At 44.0% G+C, this 27,944-nt stretch overlaps 2 protein-coding genes across 2 annotated transcripts in view; both read right to left on the reverse strand.

Annotated features, from left to right (window-relative positions):
* The window catches only part of SF3B2 (splicing factor 3b subunit 2), a 30,771-nt gene extending 25,291 nt beyond the window's left edge, over positions 1-5,480 (reverse strand). The window contains exons 1-2 of the mRNA XM_070950414.1: positions 5,323-5,480; positions 1,173-1,219 (exon numbers count right to left, since the gene is read on the reverse strand). Coding sequence (XP_070806515.1) covers positions 1,173-1,219; positions 5,323-5,443 — 168 coding nt within the window. The 5' untranslated portion in view covers positions 5,444-5,480. The remainder of the gene's footprint in view (positions 1-1,172; positions 1,220-5,322) is intronic.
* A 3,285-nt stretch (positions 5,481-8,765) lies between these two features.
* On the reverse strand, positions 8,766-27,012 carry CATSPER1 (cation channel sperm associated 1). Its single transcript, XM_070951491.1, has 12 exons — positions 26,769-27,012; positions 24,308-24,553; positions 22,424-22,537; positions 21,489-21,648; positions 20,337-20,428; positions 18,522-18,665; positions 16,528-16,591; positions 15,057-15,129; positions 14,029-14,086; positions 11,629-11,716; positions 10,464-10,578; positions 8,766-9,246 (listed from the first exon to the last, which is right to left on the reverse strand). The coding sequence occupies exons 1-12, from the start codon at positions 27,010-27,012 to the stop codon at positions 9,217-9,219; spliced, it is 1,428 nt and encodes a 475-aa protein (XP_070807592.1). The 3' UTR covers positions 8,766-9,216.
* Positions 27,013-27,944: the final 932 nt, after the last annotated feature.

Consider the following 27,944-nt stretch of genomic DNA (forward strand, 5'->3'; position numbering starts at 1 on the left):
TTGCTATTTGCTGCAAGGAGGTAAATTGCTGGGAGGTAGAAGCTGAAGGGTGAGGGCCAGCGGGTGGGTGGGGCTTCGGCAACATTCGCTGTACAAGATGCACAGACATTTCCACCCACTTTTTTTTTGGGGGGGGGGGAGAAGTGCATCTTATACTCCGAAAAGTACTGTATTTTCAACTTGAAATCTAAAATAGTTCTCTCTAGCAAAAGTGATGGTCTAGAACAGTATTTCCCACCTTAAAGATGTGTGGACTTCAATTTTTAAGTTGCCCAGCCAGCAAAGCTGGAATTCTGTCTATCCATCTATCCATCATCTCTTGCCTGCTTCAATACTTTAATTGCTATGCATTTTTTTTTTTATTGCCTCCCAATTCCTCTCCTGGATCTCTATCTCTGTCAGAATCTGTTTCTTGGCTATTCAATCTAGGTATTTCTCCCACCTCTACCCTCTTCCACTGCCTAGTTCCCAAAGTTTCTGGCCAGGCCTCTATCTCCCTTTCAAACGTATCTTAATACATTTTCCCCCTGGTTTAATTCATCAATCACGGTTATTTCCATTGTTGCCGCCTCTTGCTCAAAGAGGGTTTTTAACAGCCGTCTAACACAGGGGTCTGCAACCTTAAACCCTCAAAGAGCCATTTCAACCTGTTTCCCACAGAAAAGAAAACACCGGGAGCCACAAAACCCTTCCCGTGCCTGACTATTTCTTGAGCGGCCACAAAACTAGTATATGTAGTTGAATTAAACGTTCTGTTTTCTTCTGAAACTTTTCTTCCATTTATCCATGGTTGACCTCTACCGGGGGTTAAAAAGCTCAATAAATCGCGTGCCGGTGGGTGTCGCACATTGGTGGTTGTGACACATATTTTGAGTGACAGGGAGCTGCAGCAGAGGGGTGAAAGAGCCACATGCGGCTCCAGAGCCGCAAGTTGCTGACTCCTGGTCTAACATAACACACAGCCTTTTCTATGTTACTTTCTTAGCGCCCAAAATTCCTCTTTCTTCCTGGACTGGATTACACTAAAATAATCCTGGTTTATAGAATCTAGCTGTGTATACTCAGATTCCCCGGTGATTTGGCCTTCCTTTCTATGACCTGCCAGCTGGTTGCAGTAAAAAAAAACCCCATAAACGATTGCTTTTTTCTGATCACAAGAAATAAGGTCTCACCTGAAGAGTATATGTTTGTAGCCGTTCCAGGAGCTCTTCACGGCTACCTGGAAAAGGAACAAAAATAAAATAATTCAGAGATGATGCTGTAAAGCAAGACGGGAGATTAATCTTCGCCAATCATTCTCCATACAGAAGAAAAAATTCAGAAAGTTCTCCAGGAAGAAAATGTGCTACAGCAAAAAACAAACAAACCACACCAGAGCTTAGCATGATAGGCTAACTGGGTCGCTACAGTAGCCCCTGATTTATGTATGGCTGGTTATGACACCCCCCAAAATGTACAGGTAGTCCTTGACTTACAACAGCTCACTTAGTGACCGCCCAAAGTTACAACGGCACCGAAAAAAAGTAAAATTTACGACTGTTTTTCACACCGATGATGACCCTTGCAGCCTCCCCATGGTCACATGATCAAAATGAAGACACTTGGCAACGGACTCCTATTTATGACGGTTGCGGAGCCCCGAGGTCTTTTGAGCCTCTTCTGCGACCTTCTGATCAGCAAAGTCAATGGGGAAGCTGGGTTCATTTAACAACCATGTTACCATTTTAACAATCGTGATGACTCACATTACAACCGTGGCAAGAAAGTTCGTAAATTGGAGCAAAAAAAAAAAAAAAAAAAAAAAAACCACTGATGGGCTGCTGCCGGTTCGGGCAAACCGGTAGTTCCGATCAGCGGCTGGCCCCGCCCACCTGCCCTGGCGCTATCACATCCTATATAATCGCCGATTTACCGATGCTGCGTGGATGTTATAACCAGCAGCAGCCCACCACTGAGCAAAACTATCTCACTTAAGCAAGAAATTTTGGGCTCTGTTGTGTTTGTAAGTCGAGGACTACCTGTATGCATGACCCAGTTCCCAAATCCCAATGGCCAGAGCCATTGTGGTCATGTGACTGCATTTTGAGTGCTCAGCAACCGGTCCAAGCTTAAATTTTTAGAATAGACTTAGAATAACTTGACTGTCACTTTAGATGTACCCTAATCGGCAAGAAATTAAAAGACGCTTGCTCCTGGGATAGAAAGCTATGGCAAATCTAGACACTGTGCTAAAAAGCAGAGACATCACCCTGCCAAGAAAAGTGTGTATAGTCAAGGCGATGGTTTTCCCAAATTCAATGGATGGCGGTGAAAGTTGGACCATAAGGAAGGCTGAGAAGGCCAAAGAATGGAGGCCTTTGAACTCTGGTGCTGGAGAAGGCTCCTGTGAGTCCCTTGGACTACAAGGCGATCCAACCGGTCAGTCCTAGAGGAGATCAACCCTGACTGCTCTCTAGAAGGCCAGATCCTGAAGAGGAAACTCAAATCCTTTGGCCACCAAAGGAGAAGGAAGGACTCCCTGGAGAAGAGCCCAATGCTGGGAACGATGGAGGGCAAAAGAAGAAGGGGATGGCAGAGAGCGAGATGGCTGGATGGAGTCACTGAAGCAGTCGGCGTGAGCTTAAATGGACTCCGGAGGATGTAGAAGACAGGAAGGCCTGGAGGAACGTTGTCCATGGGGTCGCGATGGGTTGGACACAACTTCACAACTAACAACCACCATCGGCATACATTAAAATGAAATTTCATTGCATAACAGCTCTCAAAGGGTCACCACCTCCAATATACACTACATAAACATAACAAAATATAAATAAATAGAGGATTATGCATATACCCACATATATTATATGACACAGAGAAACCACACAGTCTAGTTCGGATGTATACATGTACATGGCGAGAAAAACGAATCTTGCCAGTTTACCAGATAGATGGCACAATGAACAAAGCTGTTACAGAATCTGACAGTCCTGCTAGAAATATTTTGAAACCTCCTCCCAGAGGGGAGCAACAGAATAGGGATTGTGAAGTGAGTGTGTATTTCAGGTCACTAACAATGCTTTGAGCTCTAAGCACATATGACGCTAGAGCACTGCACACAAGAACAACTAGACACAAGGACAGTTTTTTCCGGAACGCCATCACTCTGCTAAACAAATAATTCCCTCAACACTGTCAAACTATTCACTAAGTCTGCATTACTATTAATCTTCTCATCGTTCCTATCACTCATCTCCTCCCACTTATGACTCTATGACTGTAACTTTGCTGCTTGGATCCTTATGATTTATATTATTTCCTGGTATGATGCGACTGCTTATTTGTACCCTATGACTATCATTAAGTGTTGTACGTTATGATTCTTGACGAATGTATCTTTTCTTTTTATGTACAGTGAGAGCTTACGCACCAAAGACAAATTCCTTGTGTGTCCAATCACACTTGGCCAGTAAAGAATTCTATTCTATTCTATTCTATTCTATTCTATTCTATTCTATTCTATTCTATTCTATTCTATTCTATTCTATTCTACTCTACTCTTCTATTCTATTAATTCAATCAATTTAATTCTATTTCTATTATTTCTATTTCTATTATTTCTATTTCTAATTCTAATTTCTATTTCTATTTTAAAGCACTTATAGGCAGCATCCCGAATAACATGATGCAAGCTTAGCTACTTGGAGCAGCCTCTGGTCACGTGACCAGGTTTTACAACAGTTTTGCCCGAAAACCGGCATTTACTCCTTAGGAACGAATTCACACAAAGCCAGAATTATGAAGACAATTGTGCCGGCTATGCAAAGAAACAAGTGAAGCAAAGAGTGGGTCACTGTGGGTTGTCGCTCCAAGATCACACAAAGGGACTGCATGCACAACAGCAGGACAAAACAGCAACAGTGATGCTTGGAAGCAAAAGGCAAGAAATACCATTTTCCTGCAAGCAAGAACTGGTAGGACCATAAAATACAGAGTAGAAATAGAATATAGTAGAGAATAGCAGAGAAAATTAGAATAGAATAGAAAATAGAATAGAGAAGAATAGAATAGTATAGAATATAGATTAGGATAAGGATAAGGATAGGAGCCGGAAGGGACCTTGGAGGTCTTCTAGTCCAGCCCCCTGCTCAAGCAGGAGAACCCATACCATCTCAGATAAGTGACTGTCCAGTCTCGTCTTAAAAACCTCCAGTGATGGACAACAATTCACTTAGTGACCGTTCTGAGTTACAACATCACTGGGGGAAAAAAAGTGCCATTTGTGTATGTGTATGTGTGTGTGTGTCACAGGACGACCTTTTTTCCCCCCCACACTTACGACCGTCACAGCATTCATTCCCCACGGTCACGTAAAATCCACATTCAGACGCCTTCCCAACTGGCTCATTGAATACGATCCTAACAACCACCACCACCACCACAAGAAGCCTCTGCCAACACACCTCTCTCTCTCTCCCCCCCCCATCCTTTTTGAAAAGGTCAACAAAAACAGGTGGATTATAAAAAAAATAATAAAAAAAATTAAAAAAAAAACCTAAATTCCGTTTAAAAGCCTTGGTAGTACAGTGGTCTAAAGCACCCCGTTATTAAGACCAACTGCCTGCAATTATTCGAATCTCGCCAGGTTCAAGGTCGATTCAGCCTTCCATCCTTTCTAAGGTAGGTAAATTGAGGACCCAGTTTGTGGGGGCAATAAGCTGACTTTGTATAAATATACAAAAGGATGAAGGCTATTGCTTAGCGCATTGTAAGCCGCCCTGAGTCTCCGGAGAAGGGCGGCATATAAATCAAATTAAAAAAAAAAAAAAACCTCTGCTGGATGCTGGGGCCCAACCTTTTAAGGATAGCCAATGCTTCGGGGTCTTAAGTTCTTGCGCTGAATAATTAAATTAATTACATTAATTACATTAAATTAAATAATTATAACTTTATTGTCATTGTACGTGTATACACAGTATAGCCATACAACCAAATTCACTTGACACACCAAAGACCAGGTCCAACACACATAACAATAAATAAAGGGGGTCGGGGTGGACTAGATGGCCTCGAGGCGTCCCCTCCCTCTTAATTTTTCGCTGAACCGTTTGTGGTGGGGGGAGGGGCGAAGAAGGTTGGCTTTACACACACACACACAAACACACACACCGCCCTCCCGAGGCGCCTTCCTGGAAACTCGGCTTCCTAACACGTGTCTGGCTTCGCGTGATGGCCTCGTTCACACGACGTATTTGAACGACCAGCGGCCCAACCTCAGGCCAAGCCAGCAGCTGGGGCCCTTCTAAATTCTGTATCCCACACCGCCGCGGTCTCCCTCACCCTGAGTCGGGGCCCCGATCTCGGCTAGCTTGGCCTGTAGCTCGTTGGGCGACCAGGCCCCGTATCCTGGCAACGGCAGCTCCCCCGCCTTGGGAGCCTCCGAGTGCCCCTCGGACGCCATCTTCTCTCCTCGCTCGAATCCGCTTGCGGGAGACCCCGCGCGGCCACCGTAAACGCTCCGTCCAATCAGTGCCCGCAGGGCGGACTCTCCCGCCTCTTTTTCACCTCCCTTTCAGCCAATGAGGGCGCCAACTCGATTTTTTTTTTTTAAACGAGGGAGGGGCCGCTCAAGAGCTGTCAGAAGAACGGGGACCAATCGAGGACCTTGACTAGAATCGAGGGGGTGGGATCAAGAGGAACGCTAGGGGAGAGCAGAGGCTTCTGGGAGATGGGGTCTTTTTTTGAGGCTGGGGAGTCAAAAACACGTTTACTTGAATTGCCTGCCTGCGCTTGGTTTTGGTGCGGCTGTGATTCCAGCTGGGTTGTTCGGCTTCTTCCTTTTAAAATTATAATAAACTATTTTAAAAATTAAAGATTTATCTAGCTTTGTGGGATGCAAACATCTGTAGACATAATAGACATAAAAAATAAAGATTTATCTCAAACTGCCCAAGGAGCTGCTGATCCAGTTCTACAGAGGAACGATTGAGTCTGTCATCTGCACCTCCATAACTGTCTGGATTGGCACTGCAACCCAACAAGACAGACAGAGACTTCAGAGGATAATCAGAACTGCAGAAAAAACCATGGCTACCAACCTGCCTTCCGTTGAGGACCCGTATAAGGCACGAGTCAAAAAGAGGGTTGGGAAAATATCTACAGACCTCTCGCATCCTGGACATCAACTGTTTCAACTCCTACCCTCAAAACGACGCTTTAGAGCACTGCACATCAGAATAACTAGACACAAGTTTTTCCCCTGAACGCCATCACTCTGCTAAACAAATAATTCCCACAACACTATCAAATTAACTACTAAGACTGTAGTACTATTCTTCTCATCCTTAGTAGTACCTATCACTTCCCACTTATGGCTATAGTCATGTTGCTTATATCTTTATTTATTTTTATTTTTATTTGATTTATATGCCGCCCTTCTCCGGAGACTCAGGGCGGCTTACAATGCGCTAAGCAATAGCCTTCATCCTTTTGTATATTTATACAAAGTCAGCTTATTGCCCCCACAAACTGGGTCCTCAATTTACCTACCTTAGAAAGGATGGAAGGCTGAGTCAACCTTGAGCCTGGCGAGATTTGAACCTGCAGTAATTGCAGGCAGCTGGTCTTAATAACAGGGTGCTTTAGACCACTGTACTACCAAGGCTCTACAACTTATATTGTTTTTGTTTCCTAGTATGATTTGATTGCTTATTAGTATCCTGTGATTATCACTAAGTGTTGTATCTTATGATTCTTGACGAATATATATATATATAAACTCAGAACATATGCACCCATGACAAATTCCAATCACACTTGGCCAATAAAGAATCCTATCCTATCCTATCCTATCCTATCCTATCCTATCCTATCCTATCCTATCCTATCCTATCCTATCCTATCCTATCCTATCCCATTCCATATTCTATTCTATTCTATTCTATTCTATTCTATTCTATTCTATTCTATTCTATTCTATTCTATTCTATTCTATTCTATTCCTTATTCTATTCTATTCTATTCTATTCCATTCTATTCGTTTGCATCCTGCTACTAAATGGAAACAAGCTTGTAGAAATCAGTTTCCTAGCTATGCTTGTACAAAGTTAGTCCTTGACTTACAACACTTTATTTAGTGACCATTCGAAGTTACAACGGCACTGAAAAAAAAAGTGACTTATGACCATTTTTCACACTTATGACCATTGCAGCATCCCCATGGTCATGGGATCAAAATTCGGACGCTTGGCAACTGGTTCATATTTATGACGGCTGCAGTGTCCTGAGGTCGTGAAAATCCCCCTTTGCGACCTTCTGGCAAGCCAAATCAATGGGGAAGTCAGATTCTCTTAATGACTGTGTTATTGACTTATTAATGGCATTGATTCACTTAACAACGGTGGCAAGAAAGGTCTTAAAACGTGGGCAAAAGTCACTTAACAAACGTCTCACTTAGCAAAAGAAATTTGGGGCTCAGTTTTGGTCATTAAGTCGAGGATTACCTGTAGAGGACTGAAAAATGGTTGACTTCTTTAATCCACCCCAGCTGGTCTAGTTCTGAAAAGCCCTTTTCAAAGTTTATTTATATCTCACGTTAATTATTTTTGACAAATAAATTGAGGCAGTGAACATAGCCAAATAAACCTTCCTATTTTCCTACAACAACCAACATTGCGTTGTGGATCGGGCTGAGCGAGAGGGACTGGCCCAAAGAAACCCAGTCAGCTTTCATGCCTAAGGGGGATTGTTGTTGTCGTTAGTTGCGAAGTCGTGTCCAACCCATCCTGACCCCATGGACAACGTTCCTACAGGCCTTCCTGTCCTCTACCATCCTCCGGAGTCCATTTAAACTCACGCCGACTGCTTCAATGACTCCATCCAGCCACCTCGTTCTCTGCCGTCCCCTTCTTCTTTTGCCCTCAATTGTTCCCAACATTCGGCTCTTCTCCAGTGAGTCCTTCCTTCTCCTTAGGTGGCCAAAGGATTTGAGTTTCCTCTTCAGGATCTGGCCTTCTAGAGAGCAGTCGGAGTTGATCTCCTCTAGGACTGACCGGTTGGATCGCCTTGCAGTCCAAGGGACTTGCAGGAGTCTTCTCCAGCACTAATAAGGGGGGATTAGAACCCACCATCTCCTGTTTTCTAGCCTGGCGATGCCTTAACTACTAAATTAAACAACCTTTGACCTGATTAGAAAGGGAAATGATTAAAATCTTGGCAAGTCTTATCTGTTCACTTTATTGGGAATCCTGAAGTTGAATTTCAATTTCAATTTCAATTTCAATTTCAATTTCAATTTATTATTTTATTTTATTTTATTTTATTTTTTATTTTATTTATTTATTTATTTATTTATTTATTTATTTATTTATTTATTTGATTTATATGCCGCCCATCTCCAGAGACTCAGGGCGGCTTACAATGCGTTAAGATATAGCCTTCATATTTTTGTATATACCTGCTTAGTAGGGCTTTCGGCCCCCCCAAGCGGTGTTCGTTTTTATACAAAGTCAGCTTATTGCCCCGCACAATCCGGGTCCTCATTTTATCTACCTCGAAAGGATGGAAGGCTGAGTCAACCTTGAGCCTGGTGAGATTTGAACTTGCAGTAATTGCAGGCAGCTGGTGCTACTTAACAGCACTTTAGTCTGCTGTGCCACCAAAGCTCTTTTTTAAACAGTTAAATCCAGTTTAATTTTCAACGTGGGCCCAATCACGTTTTGTACATCACCGGTCTAACATTCCCTCAACTTATCAATAAAAAAATAGATGGGAAAGAAAGAGGCTTTGTAATGAACTCTTTTTATTATTTTCACCCTTGAAGGGGTTCCATAAATCAGTGACACATCTACAATTTGTATGCAGAAAAATGTTTAGATTCATTCCATGTTTGCTTGATTTAAAACCTTTTGCTTTGAAGATCGTTTTTTAAAATTTAAATTTAAAGGTGGAAAAATTGCTCTCTGGCAGAAATATAGAAAATATTAAAATAAAGTTGTGGCCTGACCTTCTGAAACCAAAGGAGCTATAACCTCTGAAACTCTGAATTTGGGGGCTGCTATCTATCCCCACCTGGCAAGACAATTAGATTTAAACTGCTTATATGCTAAGAATCACAACCTGATTCCGTTAACATCAGGTCTTCAAAATAAGCCGCTATGCCAACTTTTTAACTGCAGCAGTTGCTGGTAGCATTAAAAAAAAAAATCCAACTAGGGAATCGTGAATTTCTCTGTTTCATTTAGGAAAGTAGTCCTCTTCGGATGTCTGTAAGGAGAAGATAGGGAAATTAGTCCGCTCTGTGTTCCATAGTGTGGTTATTAATATTCAATACTGGCCGCCAGTAGTGGTTTTCGCTTACCTTCGCTACCGGTTCGGGACTGTGAGCTCACGTAAGGAGCTTCTGCACACATGCAGAATCTTCTGCGCATGCACAGAGCGTCCGTGATGACGTCTGGGCAGGTGGGCGGAGCCTCCCGCCACCGCCACTACCGGTTTACCCAAACTGGGACGAATTGGTAGAAACCCACCAATGCTGGCCGCTTAGGAGCCACAAAAAAGCCTCAATGACCACATTCAAAGACTTCTGAATTCAAATCCCCATAATGAGTTGAAAAAGGAGAATAGGTAAGACCTAACAGGAACTCCAACAAGAACGAAACTGGTCATATAGTGCCCCCTAGTGGTGGGTAGGGAATATAACCGTTATAAACCATAGTTACAGTGAAAACGGAGACTGGGAACCGCTTAAGCATAGACTTCAGATGGGATGGGATGGGATAGGCCAAAGAAGGCCAGGATAGGGCAGAACAAAAATAGAGATAGGATAGGATAAACTTCAGATGGAATGGAATGGAATGCAGAATAACATGGAATAGAATAGAATATTGGAATGAAGAATGGAATGAAGAATGGAATGGAATGGAATAGAATAGAATAGAATAGAATAGAATAGAATAGAATAGAATAGAATAGAATAGAATAGAATAGAACAATATATAGAATGGAGTGGAGTGGAGTGGAATGGAACAGAACAGAATGCAGAATAACGCGGAATAGAATGGAATGGAATGGAACGCAGAATAGAATAGAATAGAATAGAATAGAATGGAATGGAATGGAATAGAATAGAATAGAATAGAATAGAATAGAATAGAATAGAATAGAATAGAATAGAATAGAATAGAATAGAATAGAACAATATATAGAATGGAGTGGAGTGGAGTGGAATGGAACAGAACAGAATGCAGAATAACGCGGAATAGAATGGAATGGAATGGAACGCAGAATAGAATAGAATAGAATAGAATGGAATAGAATAGAATAGAATAAAATAGAATAGAATAGAATAGAATAGAATAGGAATTGGAATGAAGAATAGATGGATAGGATAGGAATCTTTTAAAAAGTGGAGATTAATTTGGTTAAGCGATGGTGGCTTTTTGAGGGGCAGAGAGATCCCAGCTGAGATTTTTAATCAATACCTCGAAAAATGTGTCCAAGATTTTGTCAGTGGTAGAAGCTTGTGACTGGAACTGCTGTTGACTGTTCTCAATAGCTGTCATTATCTGGAAGTAATTGTACAGAAGCTGCCATTCTCTGAAAGAGGCAAAAAATTTTTTTTTAAAAAAAATGTTTACTTACTTATCTATTAGCTTGAGGGGACTAGATCTCTTGCTATGAGCAGACCTCCAAGGTCCCTTCCGTCCTTATTGTTCTATGTTCCGTGTACTAACTCTGTGTCTAGTCTAACAAAGAGAAGGACTAGGGAGGACATGATAGCAGGGTTCCAATAGTTGAGGGGCTGTCACAGAGAAGAGGGGGACAACCTATTCTCCAAAGCACCAGAAGCAAGGGTGAAATCCAGCAGAATTTCTGACAGGTTCTGGAGAACCGGTAGCGGAAATTTTGAGTAGTCCGGAGAACCGGCAAATGCCACCTCTGGCTGGGCCCAGAGTGGGGGGGGGGAAATGGGGATTTTGCAGTATCCTTCCCCTGGAGTGGGGTGGGAATGGAGATTTTGCAGTAGCTTTCCTCTGCCACGCCCACAGAACCAGTAGTAAAAAAAAAAAGTTGGATTTCACCACTGACCAGAAGGCAGGACAAGAAGTAATGGATGGAAACTTATCAAAGAGAGAGCCAACCTAGGATTAAGGAGAAATTTCCTGATAGTGAGAACAGTTAATCAATGTTATGAGTTGCCTCCAGAAGTTCTGGATGCTCCATCACTGGAGGTTTTCAAGAAGAAATTGGATAACCATTTGTCTGGAACGGTATAAGGCCGTGATGGCGAATCTATGATAGATGGCAGAGCTGTATCAGTGGGCATGTGAGCTCAGCTCCACCAGCTGATTGTCGGGCCTTCCGGACCCATTGGAAGTCGGCAAACAGGCCATTTCCAGCCTCCCGAAGGCCTCCGGGGGGGGTAGGGAACACCCTTTTCGCCTTCCCCAGGCTCCTAGAAAGGCTCTGGAGCCTGGGAAGAGCGAAAAAACGGTCTTACGGACCCACCAGAAGTCGGCAAACGGGCCACTTCCAGCCTCTGGGGGGTGGGGGTAGGGATGGCTATTTTCGCCCTCTAGAAAACCTCCAAGGTTCCTTCCAACTCTTTGTTATTCTGCTATTCTGTCATCTGGTTTTAATTCTCACTTGTCCGTCAGCTCAAGGTTAGCATATTTTTCCATCACCGTCTTCCTAAAGAGGCTTTCTTCTTCCTGTTCTTTCAACTTAGTTTTCTCTGTATCAAAGAAAGAGAAGAAAAGGGGTCCAGGTTAAGCAAGGAGTTCCATACACAGATTTATCTTGACCCCCAACTCGCCCTTTGCGTTAAACTATCAGGGACTAGCCCAACCAGGTGTACTGGTCCTGTCTTTACACAGAGTCCTCGACTTACAACCATTCATTTAGAAACCTGAGTCTTCGGAGAGGGGCGGCATACAAATTGAATAAATAAATAACTAAATAACTAAATAATAATAAATAAACTCTACACAACATCGAAACGAAAAAAGGCCTTCTGCAGTCACGACATGAGCCTAAGACTGCAAATCAGGCTTGTCAAATGTTACATCTTTTCTATCCTGCTCTACGGAGTGGAGAGTTGGTCTCGGACAGAAAAGCCACTTGAAGAAACTAGAAGCATTTGAAATGTGGATTGACAGGCGGCCGTTAAGTATAAGTTGGGTTGACAAAATCAGAAAGGAGGAGGTGACAAGCCGCCTGGGAAAGCCAAGGGAGATCATCAAAGCCAGTGGTGAAATGTAAAATTTGTTACTACCGGTTCTGTGGGCGTGGCTTGGTGGGAGGGTAATGTGACTGAGTGGGCGTGGCCAACTTTTTTTTTTAAAAAAACTTTTAAAACAATTTTTTCTACAACCTCTTCGGACGAAGAGGTTGTAAAAAAAATGCTTTTAAAAGCCTCTGACGATCCCAGCTGAGTGATCCCAGTGACTTAACTTAACAAGGGTGGCAAGGTTTTGTAAAACGGGACACTTAACAACTTCCTTTGTTTAGAAATGTTGGAGGCTTAATTGTCAGATAATTAAGATAACCTTTATTGTCGTTTTTTTGCTGTGGGCAGACTGGCACACATTAAAAATGAAATTCGGTTGCCTGCTCTCGAAAGAAAGCGTCCGTGTTTCCCCCAAAATTAAATGAGATGTTATATTAATTTTTGGTCCAAAAGATGCATTGGGGTTTATTTTCCAGTTAAGCCTTATTTTCGGGAAAATAAAGTAGTAAAATCCGTCCGTTTGACTGACGATCTTAACTGGGGCTTATTTTGGGGGTAGGGCTTATATTACAAGCATCCTGAAAAATCATCCTAGGGCTTATTTTCTGGTTGGGTCTTTTTTTTTTTTTTAATTTGATTTATATGCCGCCCTTCTCCGGAGACTCAGGGTGGCTTACAATGCGTTATGCAATAGCCTTCATACTTTTGTATATTTATATAAATTCAGCTTATTGCCCCCAAATCTGAGTCCTCATTTTAGCTACCTTAGAAAAGATGGAAGGCTGAGTCAACCTTGAGCCTGGTGAGATTTGAACTTGCAAAAATTGCAGGAAGCAGATGTAAGTGGATGTTAATTAGTCTGCTGAGCCACCAGAGCTCCTTTTTTGGGGGACACATGGTATCTATCATGGTATATATCTACCCATACACTTACATAACACACATATACACATGCTACACACACACACACACAGAGACAAATATTTTATGTGTGTGTGTGTGTGTGTGTGTGTGTGTGTGTATACCGTGTTTTCCCGAAAATAAGACCCTGTCTTATATTTTTTTGAACCCTGAAATAAGTGCTTGGCCTTATTGCCATGCGCTCAAAAGCCCGATTGGGCTTATTATCAGGGGATGTCTTATTTTGGGGATTTCTTATACACATACATACACACATACATACACACCGTGTTTCCCCGAAAATAAGACCTTCCTGGATAATAAACCCTCCCCTGAAAATAAACCATCCCCGAAAATATTTAAACGCATCTGCAGCTGGTCTCCACCATTTCCCCTGGTTAGGGTTAGGGAGACAGAGCTGGAAATCAGGTAAGATGGCAAGAGGAGCCCCGTCTTGCTCCATGCACCCTAAAATAATAAGACCTCCCTAAAAATAAGGCCAAGCCCTTATTTCAGGGTTCAAAAGAATTTAAGACAGGGTCTTATTTTTGGGGAAACACGGTATATAATATATATAATATGGAAGCCCCCTCCCAGAAGGTAAGAAGGAAAACAGGTTGTGATGAGGATTTGTAGTGTCTCAGACAATCCGGCAGACCGTGTTCAAGCATCACTTATATGGCCGTAAGTCATGGAATACCTGTATTGTAAGGCAGGGTTTCTCCACTCTGGCCTCTTTAAGATGGGTGGACTTCAACTCCCAGAATTCCCCAGTCACAACTTTCACTGCTGCATGGAACCGGCCTTTACCTGCCCATGTAGGACAAGCAATCGGCCAGGCCTGAGTTCTGTCAAAGCCTCATGGTTTGTTTAAGTTTGAACCCCCTCCATCGTACCCAACCCAATCTGACCATCACCTGCATGCTTGACTGGATTATCTTCTGTGATGCTGTCCTTCAGATGGACAATTTTTTGCTAATTCAAGAGTGAAGAGAGTAAGTCAGCAATGGCAGGAGAGGACAAGGAAGATTCTTGCTTCACTCTGAAAAGACAACCTCACAGCTTGGATTAGAGCTGAGCTCAACCCAAATGAGTCCAGCTGGTTGATCAAGAATAATTTCCACCCTCCTCCCAACTAGCATGGAGACTAGGCTGCCTTAATCTTCGGGTTTTAATAGACTTTATTAGAATTTTGAGTAGAGAATAAAAACTAGCAGAGCTGATATTTACAATGAAGAAAGAAAATAAAGATGAAAGAAAGAAAAAGAAATGTGAAAGAAGAAAAGAACGAAAGAAACAAAGAGGAAGAAAGAAAAAGGTAAAGAAAGGAAGGAAGGAAAGAAAGAAGAAAAGAAAGAAAAAGAAAGAATGAGGAAGAAAGAAAAAGGTAAAGGAAAGAAAGAAAGAAAGAGAAAGGAAGAAAGAAAAAGGTAATGAATGAAAGAAAGAAAAAGATAAAGGAAAGAAAGAGGTGAAGGAAGGAAGGAAGGAAAGAAAGAAAGAGAAAGAAAGAAAGAAAAATAAAGAAATAAAGAAATAAAAAAGGTAAAGAAAGATGAACAAAAGAGAAAGGAAGAAAGAAAAAAGGAAAGAAAGAGAAAAAAGAAAGAAAGAAAGAAAAGAGTATAGAAATCAAAGAAAAGGAAAAAGCTGAATTCCGATTTTCTACTACCTTGATATATTATTCTATACTAAAGCATTGAAAAAATAAATAAATTCATGATATACTGTATGGTTTTAGGATTCGACTAGCTCAATATTCTTCAGCAGCATGGCCAATAGACTACAGATACCATCATCCCCAATAGATCCACACATCTCATTGTTTTAAATATAGAACCATGTTTTCTTTTGGGTTTATACACCTTCTTCCAAAATCGGCAATTATTCACCTCCTCACCCCCATCCCCTCCCCTCTCCCCACCACAAAAATTCCAGAACTGACCTTCAGTTTCTTCTTCTCTTGGCGTTTGAGGAGGGACATCTGGAAATTGTCCACCAGGACTGCAATCACCAGGCTGCAAGAGAGATTTGGGGGTGTGCCATAATACCAGGGGTGGGCTTCAAAAATTTTAGCAAGGGGTTCTCTGCCCGGTTGCTGGGTGGGCGTGGCCATGGTGGGTGTGGCCTAGTCAGCCGCCTGCACCACGGTTGGGAGTGTTTTTGCCCTCCCCGGGCTCCGGAGGCTTTTCTTGAGCCTCCGAGAGGGTGAAAACGGCTTTCCCAGGCTCTGGAGGCCCTCTGGAGGCCAAAAATGGGCCCATTTCCGGCCTTCCCAAACTTCCAGTGGGCCCGTTTTTCGCCCTCCCCAAGCCTCTGTGCGTGCCCTACATTTACCTGCATCCAAAATGGGCCACATGGGGACTCCTGGGAGGGGTGCCAGGCGGGGCCAGCCAGGAGTGGGATTTGGGGGTTCTCTGAACTGCACAGAATCTTAGCTGGAGGTTCTCCCAAACCCCTGTGAACCCCCAGCGGCCCACCCCTGCATAATACTGACCCCAAAAGCATCTGGTAAATTGACCCCATGTTAAAAGACATAAATCAATAGAATTATATTTCTGTTTCCTAAAAAAAGGGAAAAAAAAGCTACTTCTATATACAGGTAGTCCTCAACGTATGATCACAATTGAGCCCAAAATTCCTGTTGCTAAGCGAGACATTTGTGAAACGAGTTTTGGCCCATTTTACGGCCTTCCTTGCCACAGTTGTGAAGTGAACCACTGCCGTTGTTACGCAAGTCACACGGTTGTTAAGTGAATCCAGCTTCCCGGTCGACTTGGCTTGTCAGAAGGTGGCAAAAAGAGATCACATGATCTCCGGACACAGCAACGGTCATAAGTCTGAGTCAGTTGCCAAGCGTCTGCATTTTGTTCACTTGACTGTGGGGATGCTAACAAAAGGTGACTGCAAGTTGTTTAGTTAGTAACAAGGTTGTTAAGTGAATCCGGCTTCCCCCACTGACTTTGCTTGTCAGAAGGTCGCAAAAGAGGGTTGCGTGATCCCCCCCCCCCGGGACACTGCAACCGTCATAAATGAGTTAGTTGCCAAGCGTCTGAATTTTGATCACATGACCATGGGGCTGCTACAGCGGTTATAAGTGTGAAAATTGGTCGTAAGTTTTCAGTGCCGTTGCAACTTTGAAGGGTCACTAAGCAAACGGTTGTAAGTCAAGGACTACCTGTAGTTTTAACTAACCCCCACTCCCACCCAAATAACCTTCTGAAATCTCTCCCGCCCTTATCCTTCTTTTTTCTGCTTTTCTATTCAGCTGTGCAAAGGAATCAAGGCTGGGTGAAAATACTCTGAATTTGGGAGCTGTTTCAGAGACCGGTGACAGTTTCTTTTTTTTTAATTCCTCAACATCCCACCTGTATTCCCTCTGAACACCTGGATGGGTCTCCCTGGGCCATACTTACTTGAGAAGCAAAAAATACTCCAAAAGGATATAGATGATGAGAAAAATAATTATGTACCAAGCACCTAGAAGGAAGAAAGGGAACATGGTATAGAGGGAGATAACAGATCATCTGCAGGACTGCAGTTATTGCCCCCATTATCTCTCTCTCTCATCTCTCTTATATATCCATCTCTATCTATCATCTATCATCCGTCCATCTAGCTCTGAATGTCTATCATCTATCTTACATATCTATATCATCTATCATCCCTCATGTCTGTCTGTCTGTCTGTCTGTCTATCTATCTCATCTATAATCCATCTATGTCTATCATCTATCTTATATACCCTGTTTCCCTGAAAATAAGACATCCCCTGATAATAAGCCCAATTGGGCTTTTGAGCACAAAATAAGCCCCCCCCCCAAAAAAATAAGCCATCCCCAAAATATTTAACCGCGTGCACAGCTGGTCTCTGCCATTTCATCTGGTTAGAATTAGGGAGACAGAGCTGGAAATCAGGTAAGACGGCAAGAGGAGCTCAGTCTTGCTCCACGCGCCCCAAAATAATAAGACCTCCCTGAAAATAAGGCTTATTTTGGAGTTCAAATATATATATATATATATATATATATATATATATATATATATATATATATATATATATATATATATATATATATATATATATATATATATAATTTTCAGTATCTATCTATATCATCTATCATCCATCCATGTCTATCATCTATCTTATAAATCTATATTCTCTATCATCCATCCATCCATATCTGTTTATCATCTATCTTATGTATCTATCTATATCATCTATCATCCATCCATCTATCTTTGTCTATCATTTACAGTATCTTATATCTCTATCATCCATCCATGTCTATCATCTATCTTATATTGTATTATTTCTATCATCTATGTCTGTGTTTGTCTGTCTATCTATCTATCTATCTATCTATCTATCTATCTACCTACCTATCATCTATATTTATCTACCATATATCTATCTCTATCATCTTTACCATGTCCATCTCTAATATCTATCTCTATTATCTACTTCTATCATCTGTGTGTCTGTCTGTCTGTCTATCTATCTGTCATCTATATTTATCTACCATATATCTATCTCTATCATGTCCATCTCTAATATCTATCTCTATTATCTACTTCTATCATCTATCTCTGTGTGTGTCTGTCTTCTATCTATCTGTCATCTATATTTATCTACCATATATCTATCTCTATCATCTCTATCATGTCCATCTCTAATATCTATCTCTATTATCTACTTCTATCGTCTATCTCTATGTGTGTTTGTGTCTATCTATCTAATCTATCTATCTATCTATCTATCTATCTATCTATCTATCTATCTATCTATCTATCTATCTATCTATGAAAGTTATATGGCTGACTACTCCTTCTCAGCAGCTCTAGGCAATTTGCAAAGAATAAAAACACAGTACAGCTAGTTGTCGACTTACGACAGTTCATTTAGTGACCAAAGTTTCAACAGCACTGAAAAAAAGTGACTTATGACCATTTTTCACACTTACGACCCTTGCAGCATCCCCATGGGCACGGGATCAAAATTCTGACGCTTGGCAACTGGCTGATATTTATGACGGTTGGAGTGTCCTGGGGGACACTCGTGATCCCCATTTGCGACCTTCCAACAAGCAAAGTCAAGGGGGGAAATGCCAGATTCACTTATCAACCATGTTACTTAGAACTGCAATGATTCAACTTAACAACTGTGCCAAGAAAGGTTGCAAAATGTGGTAAAACTCACTTAACGAATGTTTCATTTAGCAATAGAAAGTTTCGGCTTTCTATTGCTTTCATTGTGGTCATAAGTCGAGGACTACTGTAAAGACAGGAGATGGAGCCAATGATAGTAGACTTGGGGAAGCAAGACAGCCCTTTGACGGGAGATTTAATTCACAAACGGATGGAATCCCCACCCTGGGGATTTAATGGATCCTGACTTTTCTCTCTACCTGCAGCGTGGCACGTGAGATAAATGATCGACCAGTCGTCCAAAGTGAAAAGCTGGAAAAGGGTGAAGATGGTTTTGAAAAGGTCCCCAAAATGTTTCTGATCCGCTTCGTGGAACATGTCACACAGCACCACGGAAGACATAACTGGAGGTCGGAAGACACGAGTCAAGGAAGAAACAGCAGTTCTCGGGGACTTAGAAGGGTGGAGGAGACGGGCGAGTTTCGAACCTGGGCTTCAGCCTGTTTTAAATCTGGGTTACCCATCTAGGGCCGTGATGGCGAACCTATGGCATGCGTGCCACAACTGGCATGAAGAGCCCTCTCTGCGGGCACGCGAGCAGTTGCCCAGCTCCACCACGCCTGCGCGCATGCCTCCCGCCCAGTGGCGAAATCTAAAATTTGTTACTACCGGTTCTGTGGGCGTGGCTTGGTGGGGGGGGTGGTAATGTGACTGGGTGGGCATGGCCAATTTTTTTTTTTTTTTTTACTTTTAAAACCATTTTTTCTACAGCCTCTTCGGTGAAGAGGTTGTAAAAAAATGCTTTCAAAAGGCTCTGACGATCCCAGCTGAATTGCCTGATTGGCAGAGACTTTTTTTCTTTTAAATGCCTCTGACGATCCAAGCTGAGTTGCCTGATCGTTAGAGGCATTTAAAAGAAAAAATGTCTCTGCCAATCAGGCAACTCAGCTTGGATCGTCAAAGGCATTTAAAAGAAAAAAAGGGTTTTTTTTTCTTTTAAAAGCCTCTGACGATCCCAGCTGAGCCGCCCGATCATCAGAGGCTTTTTTTTTTTACTTTTAAAAGCATTTTTTTGGCTGAAGAGGTTGTAGAAAAAATACTTTTAAAAGTAAAAAAAAAAAAAAACTCTGATGATTGTGTGGCTCAGCTGGGCATGGGGGGGGCAGGGATTTTTACTACCGGTTCTCCAAACCACCCGCCTTCCTCGCTACCGGATTGGGCGATCCGGTCCGAACTGGGCGATCCGGTCCGAACCGGGAGCATTTCACCCCTGCTCCCACCGGCCAGCTGATTTTTGGGATGCGCGGGGGGTGGGGTGCATGTGGGAAATGCATGCGCATGCGCGAGGTCAGCCATGCATGCATGGGGGGGGGGTTGTGTGTACATGCGTGGAGGCAGAGGTCATGCGGACATCACGGGGGCGTGGGAGTGAGGGGGGATTATGGGTGCATTATGTGCGTTATGTGTGCCGGCAAACATGTGCGCTGTCGCGTGCATGCGCTTTTGGCACATGAAGAGAAAAGGGTTAGCCATCACTGAAATAGGAGGAAGTGGAGACTGTAGATTCAAGCCGGGAATAGAAAGTGGGAATTTTCTGTGAAACTGACTAGGACAGAGTCAGAAATTGATTCTAACTCCTAAAATCTGCCTCTAGGCGGAGATGGGAGCCAAAGGAGCCAAATGCTTCATGAACCAGCTAGGTAACATCATCAGTGAGTGTAGGGTTTGCGTCCTGTTTATAAATACAATAGCTTGCCGTGCCAGTGTTAGTGAGGCTGGGAGCGCCATGTTATTTAAACTCCTTGGGGAGTGAAATGGTTTTTCATACTTGACAACTTTTACGATGTATGGACTTCAACTCCCAGAATTCCCCAGCAAGCAGACTCTGGAGAATTCTGGGAGTTGAAGTTCTCACATCTGAAAGTTGTCAAATTTGAACGAAAAAAAAAAGTGGTATAAGCAGAGAGAATAAAAGAAAAAATGCTTTTGATTGGTTATATAGCTACAGACCATCCGCTACTGCTGCCCCCCCCCATCCCACCCCCCCACCCCCATGTTTCTTGCTGTGAGGATACATAAGAAAGAGAACATGAGAAGAATAATAGCTCCGATGGACTGGAAGGAAAGTATAAAAGTGCCTGTGATTTCTTGCAGATTCTCCGTCACCCTAGAAGAAAACCAGCAAAAAAAAAAAAAAAAGGAGAAGAGGAATTATTATGGTGTCCTTTCCTCTGAGAGAGTCCCTTCCTTCCTTCGTTCCTTCCTCCCTCCCTCCCTCCCTGTGGTTAGAATGCAGTATTGTCCGGTAATTGTGCCCACAGTCAGGAGTTTGATTCTGACCAGCTCAAGGTTGACTCAACCTTCTGTCCTTCGGAGGTTGGTAAAATGAGGACGCAGATTGTTGTGGGCAAGAGGCTGACTCTGTAAACCGCTTAGAGAGGGTTGTAAAACACTGTGAAGTCTAAGTGCTATTGCTATCTCTTAATCCTTCCTTCCTCCCCCTCCCTACCTTCTGTCCTTCAAACTCCCCTTCCTTCCTTCCTTCCTTCCTTCCTTCCTTCCTTCCTTCCTCCCTCCCCTCCCTCTTCCATCTTCCTTCCCTCCCTCATTTTCCCTCTTCCCTCCTTCCCACCCACTCTTCCTTCCTTCCTTCCCTTCCCTGCCTCCTCCGTCCCTCCCTCCCTTTCCCTCCCTCCCTCCCACCCTCCTTCCTTCATTTCCTTCTCTCTTCCCTGCCTTCCTTTCCTTTTTCCCTCCCTCCCTTCCTTTCCCTCTTCCCTTCCTCTCTCGCCTTTAAAATTTCTGTAAATAACTCAAAAGCCAGCTAATATATTTAATATTCCTTCCTCCTCCTCTTTTCTCCACAACTGAAAGTCACCCAACCCAGACACCCAGCTGCCATTCATGCTTGAGGCGGGACTAGAACTCATCATCTCTTAGTCATTGGCCCAAAATTACCCAGTCAGCTTTCATGCCTAAGGCAGGACTAGAATTCACCATCTCCCAGTTTCTAGCCTGTAGCCACCACCATTATACCAAACCGGCTCCCGTAACTAAAAAGGACTCAACCTTCCAGTTACTGAATTTGGTGTCCCCGTTGATTGGCCGGTCCTGGTTTATTAAACGGGGACTGCGCTATTGTCTCTCAATGGGGAGAATGGGGGAAAAGGCATCCTTCAATTATTAGCAATCCGACTATTGATCAATGGGTGGATTTCGTTGCTGACCGGAGAGTGAGGAGGAAGCGGATGGCTCGGATGGCGCGAATCCCCTTGACGATTTTGAGGACTCGAAAGAGGGTAAGTGTGTTGCCTCGGTTTCCCTGCCCGGCGGTGAAGTACAGGGCGAGGATGAATTCCAAGACCGCCATGAACATGATGAAGAAATCTGGTCAGGGAAGAGAAAGGAGGAAAAACAAAAATAGAAAAGCCACAAGATAGATAAATCCACCGTTTCCTGAAGATTGGCCCAAAGTCACCCAGCTGGCTTTCATGCCTAAAGTGGGACTAGAACTCACCCTCTCCTGGTGATTGGCTCAAACTCACCCAGTGGGCTTTCATGCTTAAGGTGGGACTAGAACTCACCCTCTCCTGGTGATTGGCCCAAAATCACCCAGTTGGCTTTCATGTCTAAAGTAGGACTAGAACTCACCATCTCCTGGTGATTGGCCCAAAGTCACCCAGCTGGCTTTCATGCCTAAAGTGGGACTAGAACTCACCTTCTCCTGGTGATTGGCTCAAACTCACCCAGTGGGCTTTCATGCCTAAGGCGGGACTAGAAGTCACCATCTCCTGGTGATTGGCCCAAACTCACCCAGTGGGCTTTCATGCCTAACGCGAGGCCTAGAAGTCACCATCTCCTGGTGATTGGCCCAAAATCACCCAGTGGGCTTTCATGCCTAACGTCGGACTAGAACTCCCAGTCTTCTGGTTTCTAGGACAGCACCTTAACCATTATATCAAACTGGCTCTCAGCAATTTGGTTGGAGGTTTCCAAAAAAAAAAAAAAAATTAAAGAGAGCAATAGGGCCACAAACCATACTGAAATCACCACCTGGTTTCAATACTAAAGTCCAACGCATGGAATTCCCTATGTGCTTCCTCCCATTGCCTGTTCTAAGTTTGTACCCATTGTAAGCTTGTCCCTATGGCAAAAGACTCACCAATGTCATTCCAGGGGTCACGGAAATAGTTACAGTCTAATGCAATAAATTTGAGAATGGCCTCCACCACGTAGACACAAAGGAAAATCGGATCCAGGGCCGAGAAGAGCCATTCTAAGGAGAGGATGAAAGAAAGACCATCAAAAGCAAGATGACGAGAGAAATCACCTGTCAACCCTGAAGTTGACCTGACCGGAGCCCATTTTGAAGCTTCAATGTTGCCATACTGGAGCTGAGGTTTAGGGAGGGGGGGAATAGAGATAGCTGGGGTTCTATAGTCAAAACAAAAGACTTTCTCCTGGGAACCAAGGTCATTCCCACAGGTGACCAGAGAGAGAAAGGAGGAGTGAAGTTACTAGGCAACCAAACATGACCTTGATTGGATCATGTGACTGATTGTTTGGGAAAGAGGGGAAACTCTTACTTTTAATTAGGTGAAAACTGTGGGAATCCTCAGAGTTGGTTTTCACCAGAACTGTGCCAATATGATATATCCAATAAAACTATTCTTTGAGGAATCTACCTGCCTCGGAGTTTTGATTGCTATGGGTGTATTACTTGGAACCTTGACATCACCTTCTATAATGGAATACAGGTAGTCCTCGACTTACAACGGTTCGTTTAGTGACTGTTCAAAGTGACAACATGTATGACCGTTGAAGCATCCCCGTGGTCACGCGATCAAAATTCAGACGCTTGGCAGTTGACTCGTATTTATGACGGTCGTAGTGTCCCGGGGTCATGTGATTCCCCTTTTGCATGGTATTCCCCTTTAACATGGTAATAACCATGTTATTAACTTAACAACTGCAGTGATTCACGGGGCAAAATTCACTTAACAACTGTCTCGCTTAGCAAGAGAAAATTTGGGCTCCAATTGTGGTTGTGAGTTCATAGAACTGCCTGTATTTAACTGCTAACCTCCAGACTTGAAATTTCCTGGTAGGATCCCATCCTTGTGTTGTGGTTCTGCCGCCGGCCTGCGGAGCTGGCAGCAGAGTCGGACAGTGAGGAGGTTGGGGAGGAACATGGGCCAGTCCTGAAGTCTGGGGAAGGCTTGGAAGAGGGCTCTGCATCGGAGGCAGAGAGGGGGCCAGGGCCATCTGGTAGTTATGTGCAGCCTCCGGAACCTCCAGAATCTGACATCAGCGAGGCAGAAGAACAGTATGAGCCTGTTCCCAGTGCGCTCATGCGCAGAGCTGCCAGAAGGCAAGAACAATTAAGAAAAAAAAGGGGCGACTTGGGAGTAAGGCTTGGAGATGATTGGCCCCTCCCATAAGACATAAAGGAGGAGCAAAGGCACGTGAGCCTTTGCAGGAAGCATCTTTGTTCGTTCTGGTCGGTTTAAATTTTGAAGCTCCGTTTTGACTCTGTGCTCCGTGTGGCCTCGCAAAGTTAATTGCCAATTAAGTCTTTTAAGACATAAAAGAGGAGCAAATGGACGTGAGCCTTTGCAGGAAGCAATTAGTGCATATCGTCGGTTCAAACTCTGAGAAGGCCTGTTTGACTCTGTGCTCCGTTTGGCCTTGCAAAACTAATTGGCAATTAGGTCTCCGGCAGCGTTTCAAGGGAGATGAAGGTAGGTGCTTATCCACATTACCCTGAATGACTGTGTCAACTCGAGCAGACCTCTGTCGAAATCTGCACAGACTCTTTGTGAATCATTACGGGCTGTGAATGACCATCATTCACAGTCGTCTCAATAAAAGAGGTTTTTTGGGGCTAAAATTGTGATTTATGCTTTCTCAGGAAGCCTAGGTCACAACCCCTTGTTCCTCATAAAGCATCTGGAGAGATCAGCTCAGTGTTCTCCTCTGTTGGGTGAAAGCCTCAACAAAACTTCTTGGGAGCTCTTGTAGACCTCGAGACGACATAGGGACTTACCTCCCCGAATCTCGACCACGGCGAACGTCTGTATCACCAGCAAGGTTGTGTTGATGGCCACCACACCACAGATTAAGAAGTCAAACAAGAAGGACTGGGTCAGTTCAAAGATGGTCTTCCGCAGATAAACAAGGCACGGGTAGATCTTTTGCCAGGAGTGAGTCAGGATTTCTTTGAGCGTTATGCGCCGGTAGTGGTGGCGATGGTGGTGGTGATGATGATGATGGTGGGAAGACTTTCCCATCTCTAGGGGAGAAGAAAGGGAGCTAAGTCAGATGGAACGGGACAACTCCCTGCAACCAATTTGCCACAACCGACTCGTTGCGAGACAACTCGCTGTGGAATTCACTTACTGTATTTTTCAGAGTATAAGACGCACTTCCCTCCCACCAAAAGAGGGTGAAAATTTGGGTGTCTTATGCACCGAATGTAGCCCCGCCCACCTGCTGGCCCCCACCCTTTGGTCTCTGTCTCCCAGCAATTTACCTTCTTGCAGCAAGCAGCTAACAGCCCGTTTCAGCTTCAGCACAGCCTGATTAGCACACGCAGCTGATTGTGGTTGGATCGGCCTCCCGACCCTCAGCTGTTTCGGACTGCAGGGATTGCCATTGCCTATTACCACGCGGGCCTCCGCTGTTTGCTGCAAGGAGGTAGATTTTTTTTTCTTGTGCTAATCAGGCTGTGCTGAAAATGGAAATGAAGCTAAAGTAGGCTGTTCGCTGTTTGCTGCAATGAGGCAAATTGCTGGGAGGCAGAGGCAGATTTTTTTTTCTTGTTTTCCTCCCCAAAGAAGGTAGGTGCGTCTTATAGTCCGGAGCGTCTTATAGTCCAAAAAATAAAGTTCCTTTTATTTTTGTTGACCACGTTTTCATCATGTAACTGTGGGAGGGACCTTGGAGTCCTAGTGGACGATCACTCAAATATAAGCCAGCTGTGTGCGGCAGCAGCCAAAAAAGCTAATACAATCCTTGGTTTTATATACAGAGGCATAGAATCAAAATCAGGTGAAGTATTAGTAACCGCTTTATAAAACCTTAGTAAGGGCCACACCTGGAATGCTGCATCCAGTTTTGGTCCCCACATTAAAAAAAAAAATGTTGAGACTTTGGAAAAAGTGCAAAGAACTTTTTCAACTAAGACGATGACTTGGTCACATGATCAAAATCCAGATGTTTGGCAATTGGCTCATATTTACGATGGTTCCAGTGTCCCGGGGTCATGTGATCCCCTCTTGTAAACTTCTGACAAGCAAAGTCAAATGAGGAAGCCAGATTCACTTAACAACCGGGTTACTGACTTCACTGAACCCCAAATGATCACATCGAATCTTCTGCAATGTGCAAAAGAGACATGGATCTTCATCAGGAAAGATCCATCTTCTTATATAAAATTAACAGTTGGAATTGGAGTTGGAAAGGGACCTTGTAAGGTCATCTAGTCCAACATTCCGCCCAAGCAGGAGACCCGACACCATTTATGACAGATGGCAGTCCAGTCTTTTCTTGAAAGCTTCCAGTGATAAAGCTCCCACAACTTCCGAAGGCAACTTCTCTTCCATAGGTTGATTGTTCTCACTGTCAGGAAATTTCTCCTTATTTCCAGGTTGAATCTCTCCTTGGTCAGTTTCCATCCATTCTTCCTTGTCTGGCCTTCGGGTGCTTTGGAAAATAGCTTGACCCCCTTCCTCCTCTCTGGGGCAGCCCCTCAAATATTGCATTACTGCTATCCTGTCTCCCCTGGTCCTTCTCTTCACTAGACCAGCCATGCCCAGTTCCTGCAACCGTTCATTGTATGTTTTAGCCTCCAGTCCCCTAATCCTCCTGGTTGCTCTTCTCTGCACTCTTTCTAGAGTCTCAACATCTTTTTTTATAGCATGGTGACCAAAACTGGATGCAGTACTCTAGGTGTGGTCTTACTAAAGCTTTATAGAGTGGTGTTAGTACCTCCCTTGATCTTTATTGCATCTCTCTGTTAATGCAATTTAGGATTGCATTGGGTTTTTTGGCTGCCGCCGCACCCTGTTAACTCATATTTAATTGGCTGTCCACTAAGACTCCAAGATCCTTCTCACAGCTGCTGCCTGGTTTGCAGAGACGGATACAGAATAACAGAGTCGGAAGGGACCTTGTAGGTCATCTAGTCCAACCCCCCGCCGAAGCAGGAGACGTGACACCATTTCTGACAGATGGCAGTCCAGCCTCTTCTGGAAAGCTTCCAGGGATGAAGCTCCCAAAAAACCTTCTCAAAAGCCCTCAGAGATCTCCACGACTTTTGTAGGCAGATTCCTCCACTGTTGTCCAAGGAAATCCTCCCTCTCTCCTCTTACTCTCAGAAAGACTTAATCAGCTCTTATTTCCCCACCAACACCACCCCAAGGGAAGGATTGTTTCCTAAAATGGCTTCCTTACCCATCCACCCCCCCCCACCAATCCATCTCTTCTGCACCCCAGGGCCGACTCACGTTTAATTTTTGGGGTGTGTTGAATAGTTTTGCTCCCTCGCCGGGTTTTGTGGATCTTGCTCGATTTCTGGGAGAGTTTACTCCTGGTTGGTTCAGCTGGCAAGAGGACGAAGGGCTCCGGCTTGATGTCCACCGGGGTGCCAGGGCCTGGAGTCGTTGCAGGCTCTTTCTTTCCTTGAGTTATTATGTCCTGGTCCTGTTTCTCTATCGGGGAAGCCGAGGTTGGCACCATAAGGTAATCCATGGTGCCGTTTGCTACTTTTTAAACCTCTCTGATATGCAGACCTTTTGGCAAATCCTTCCTTCCGCTTGGTTGCAAGTGGGGAGGGAGGGGGGGGCTCCCTCGGAAGAGAAGAGACGCCGGGGGTTCCATCCAGAAGACCAAGGCATTCTTTTGTGACATCATAATAGGAGACCAAGAAGAAAGTGGCAGCCATTGACTCAAAGGTGCTTTTCCCAAAACACAGTTGGGGTTTTTTTTTCCCCACCCCGGCAAACATTTCGCTTGTCATCCAAGAAGCTTCTTCAGTTCTAACATCAGCAAACGACTTCAGTTCTAACTGAAACGAAACGTTTGCAAGGAACAGATGAACAGAGTTGGAGGGGACCTTGTAGGTCATCTAGTCCAACCCCCCCCGCCCAAGCAGACCCGACACCCGTGATAGTGAACCGATGCATGTGTGCCACAGGTGGCCTGCAGAGCCCTTTCTGCGGGCATGCCAGCTGTTCTGTCCCCTCCCACGAGTGGCCTTGCAGAGGCTCAAATAGCCCGGCAGTAACAAATGCAGACTAGATAAACTGAAGCTGGCCCTTTAATAAATAGTTCTCTTCCAAAGCGTTTATCAGTCCAATAGTTACCGGGCAATGTTCCAAAGGTCTTGGCAGACGGCCAGCAGGCTAATGCAGGAATGCAGACTAACAGTTGTAAATCCACTACATCTAAAACACCAACAAATTGTTCACCACGCCTTTCCAGCCTAGTCACACCCCTTTTATACTTTGTAGGGTGTGGCCCTACGTCTCCTGACCACACCTCTTGGGACGTGGCAATGGCTGTTCTCTACAACGTCTCCTACGTCTCCCTCTTGCATCCAAATAAGGGCTCCCCCTCCTCGTTACCAGCCTCTGTTTCCTCCTCAATTTGGCTGGGGTTCAGAGGCACGTCATCAACTGTCA

The sequence above is a fragment of the Pituophis catenifer genome, unplaced genomic scaffold (genome assembly GCF_029215685.1).
Source record: "Pituophis catenifer annectens isolate HBS135680 unplaced genomic scaffold, rPitCat1.0.hap2 SCAF_10, whole genome shotgun sequence".
Lineage (NCBI taxonomy): Eukaryota > Metazoa > Chordata > Lepidosauria > Squamata > Colubridae > Pituophis > Pituophis catenifer.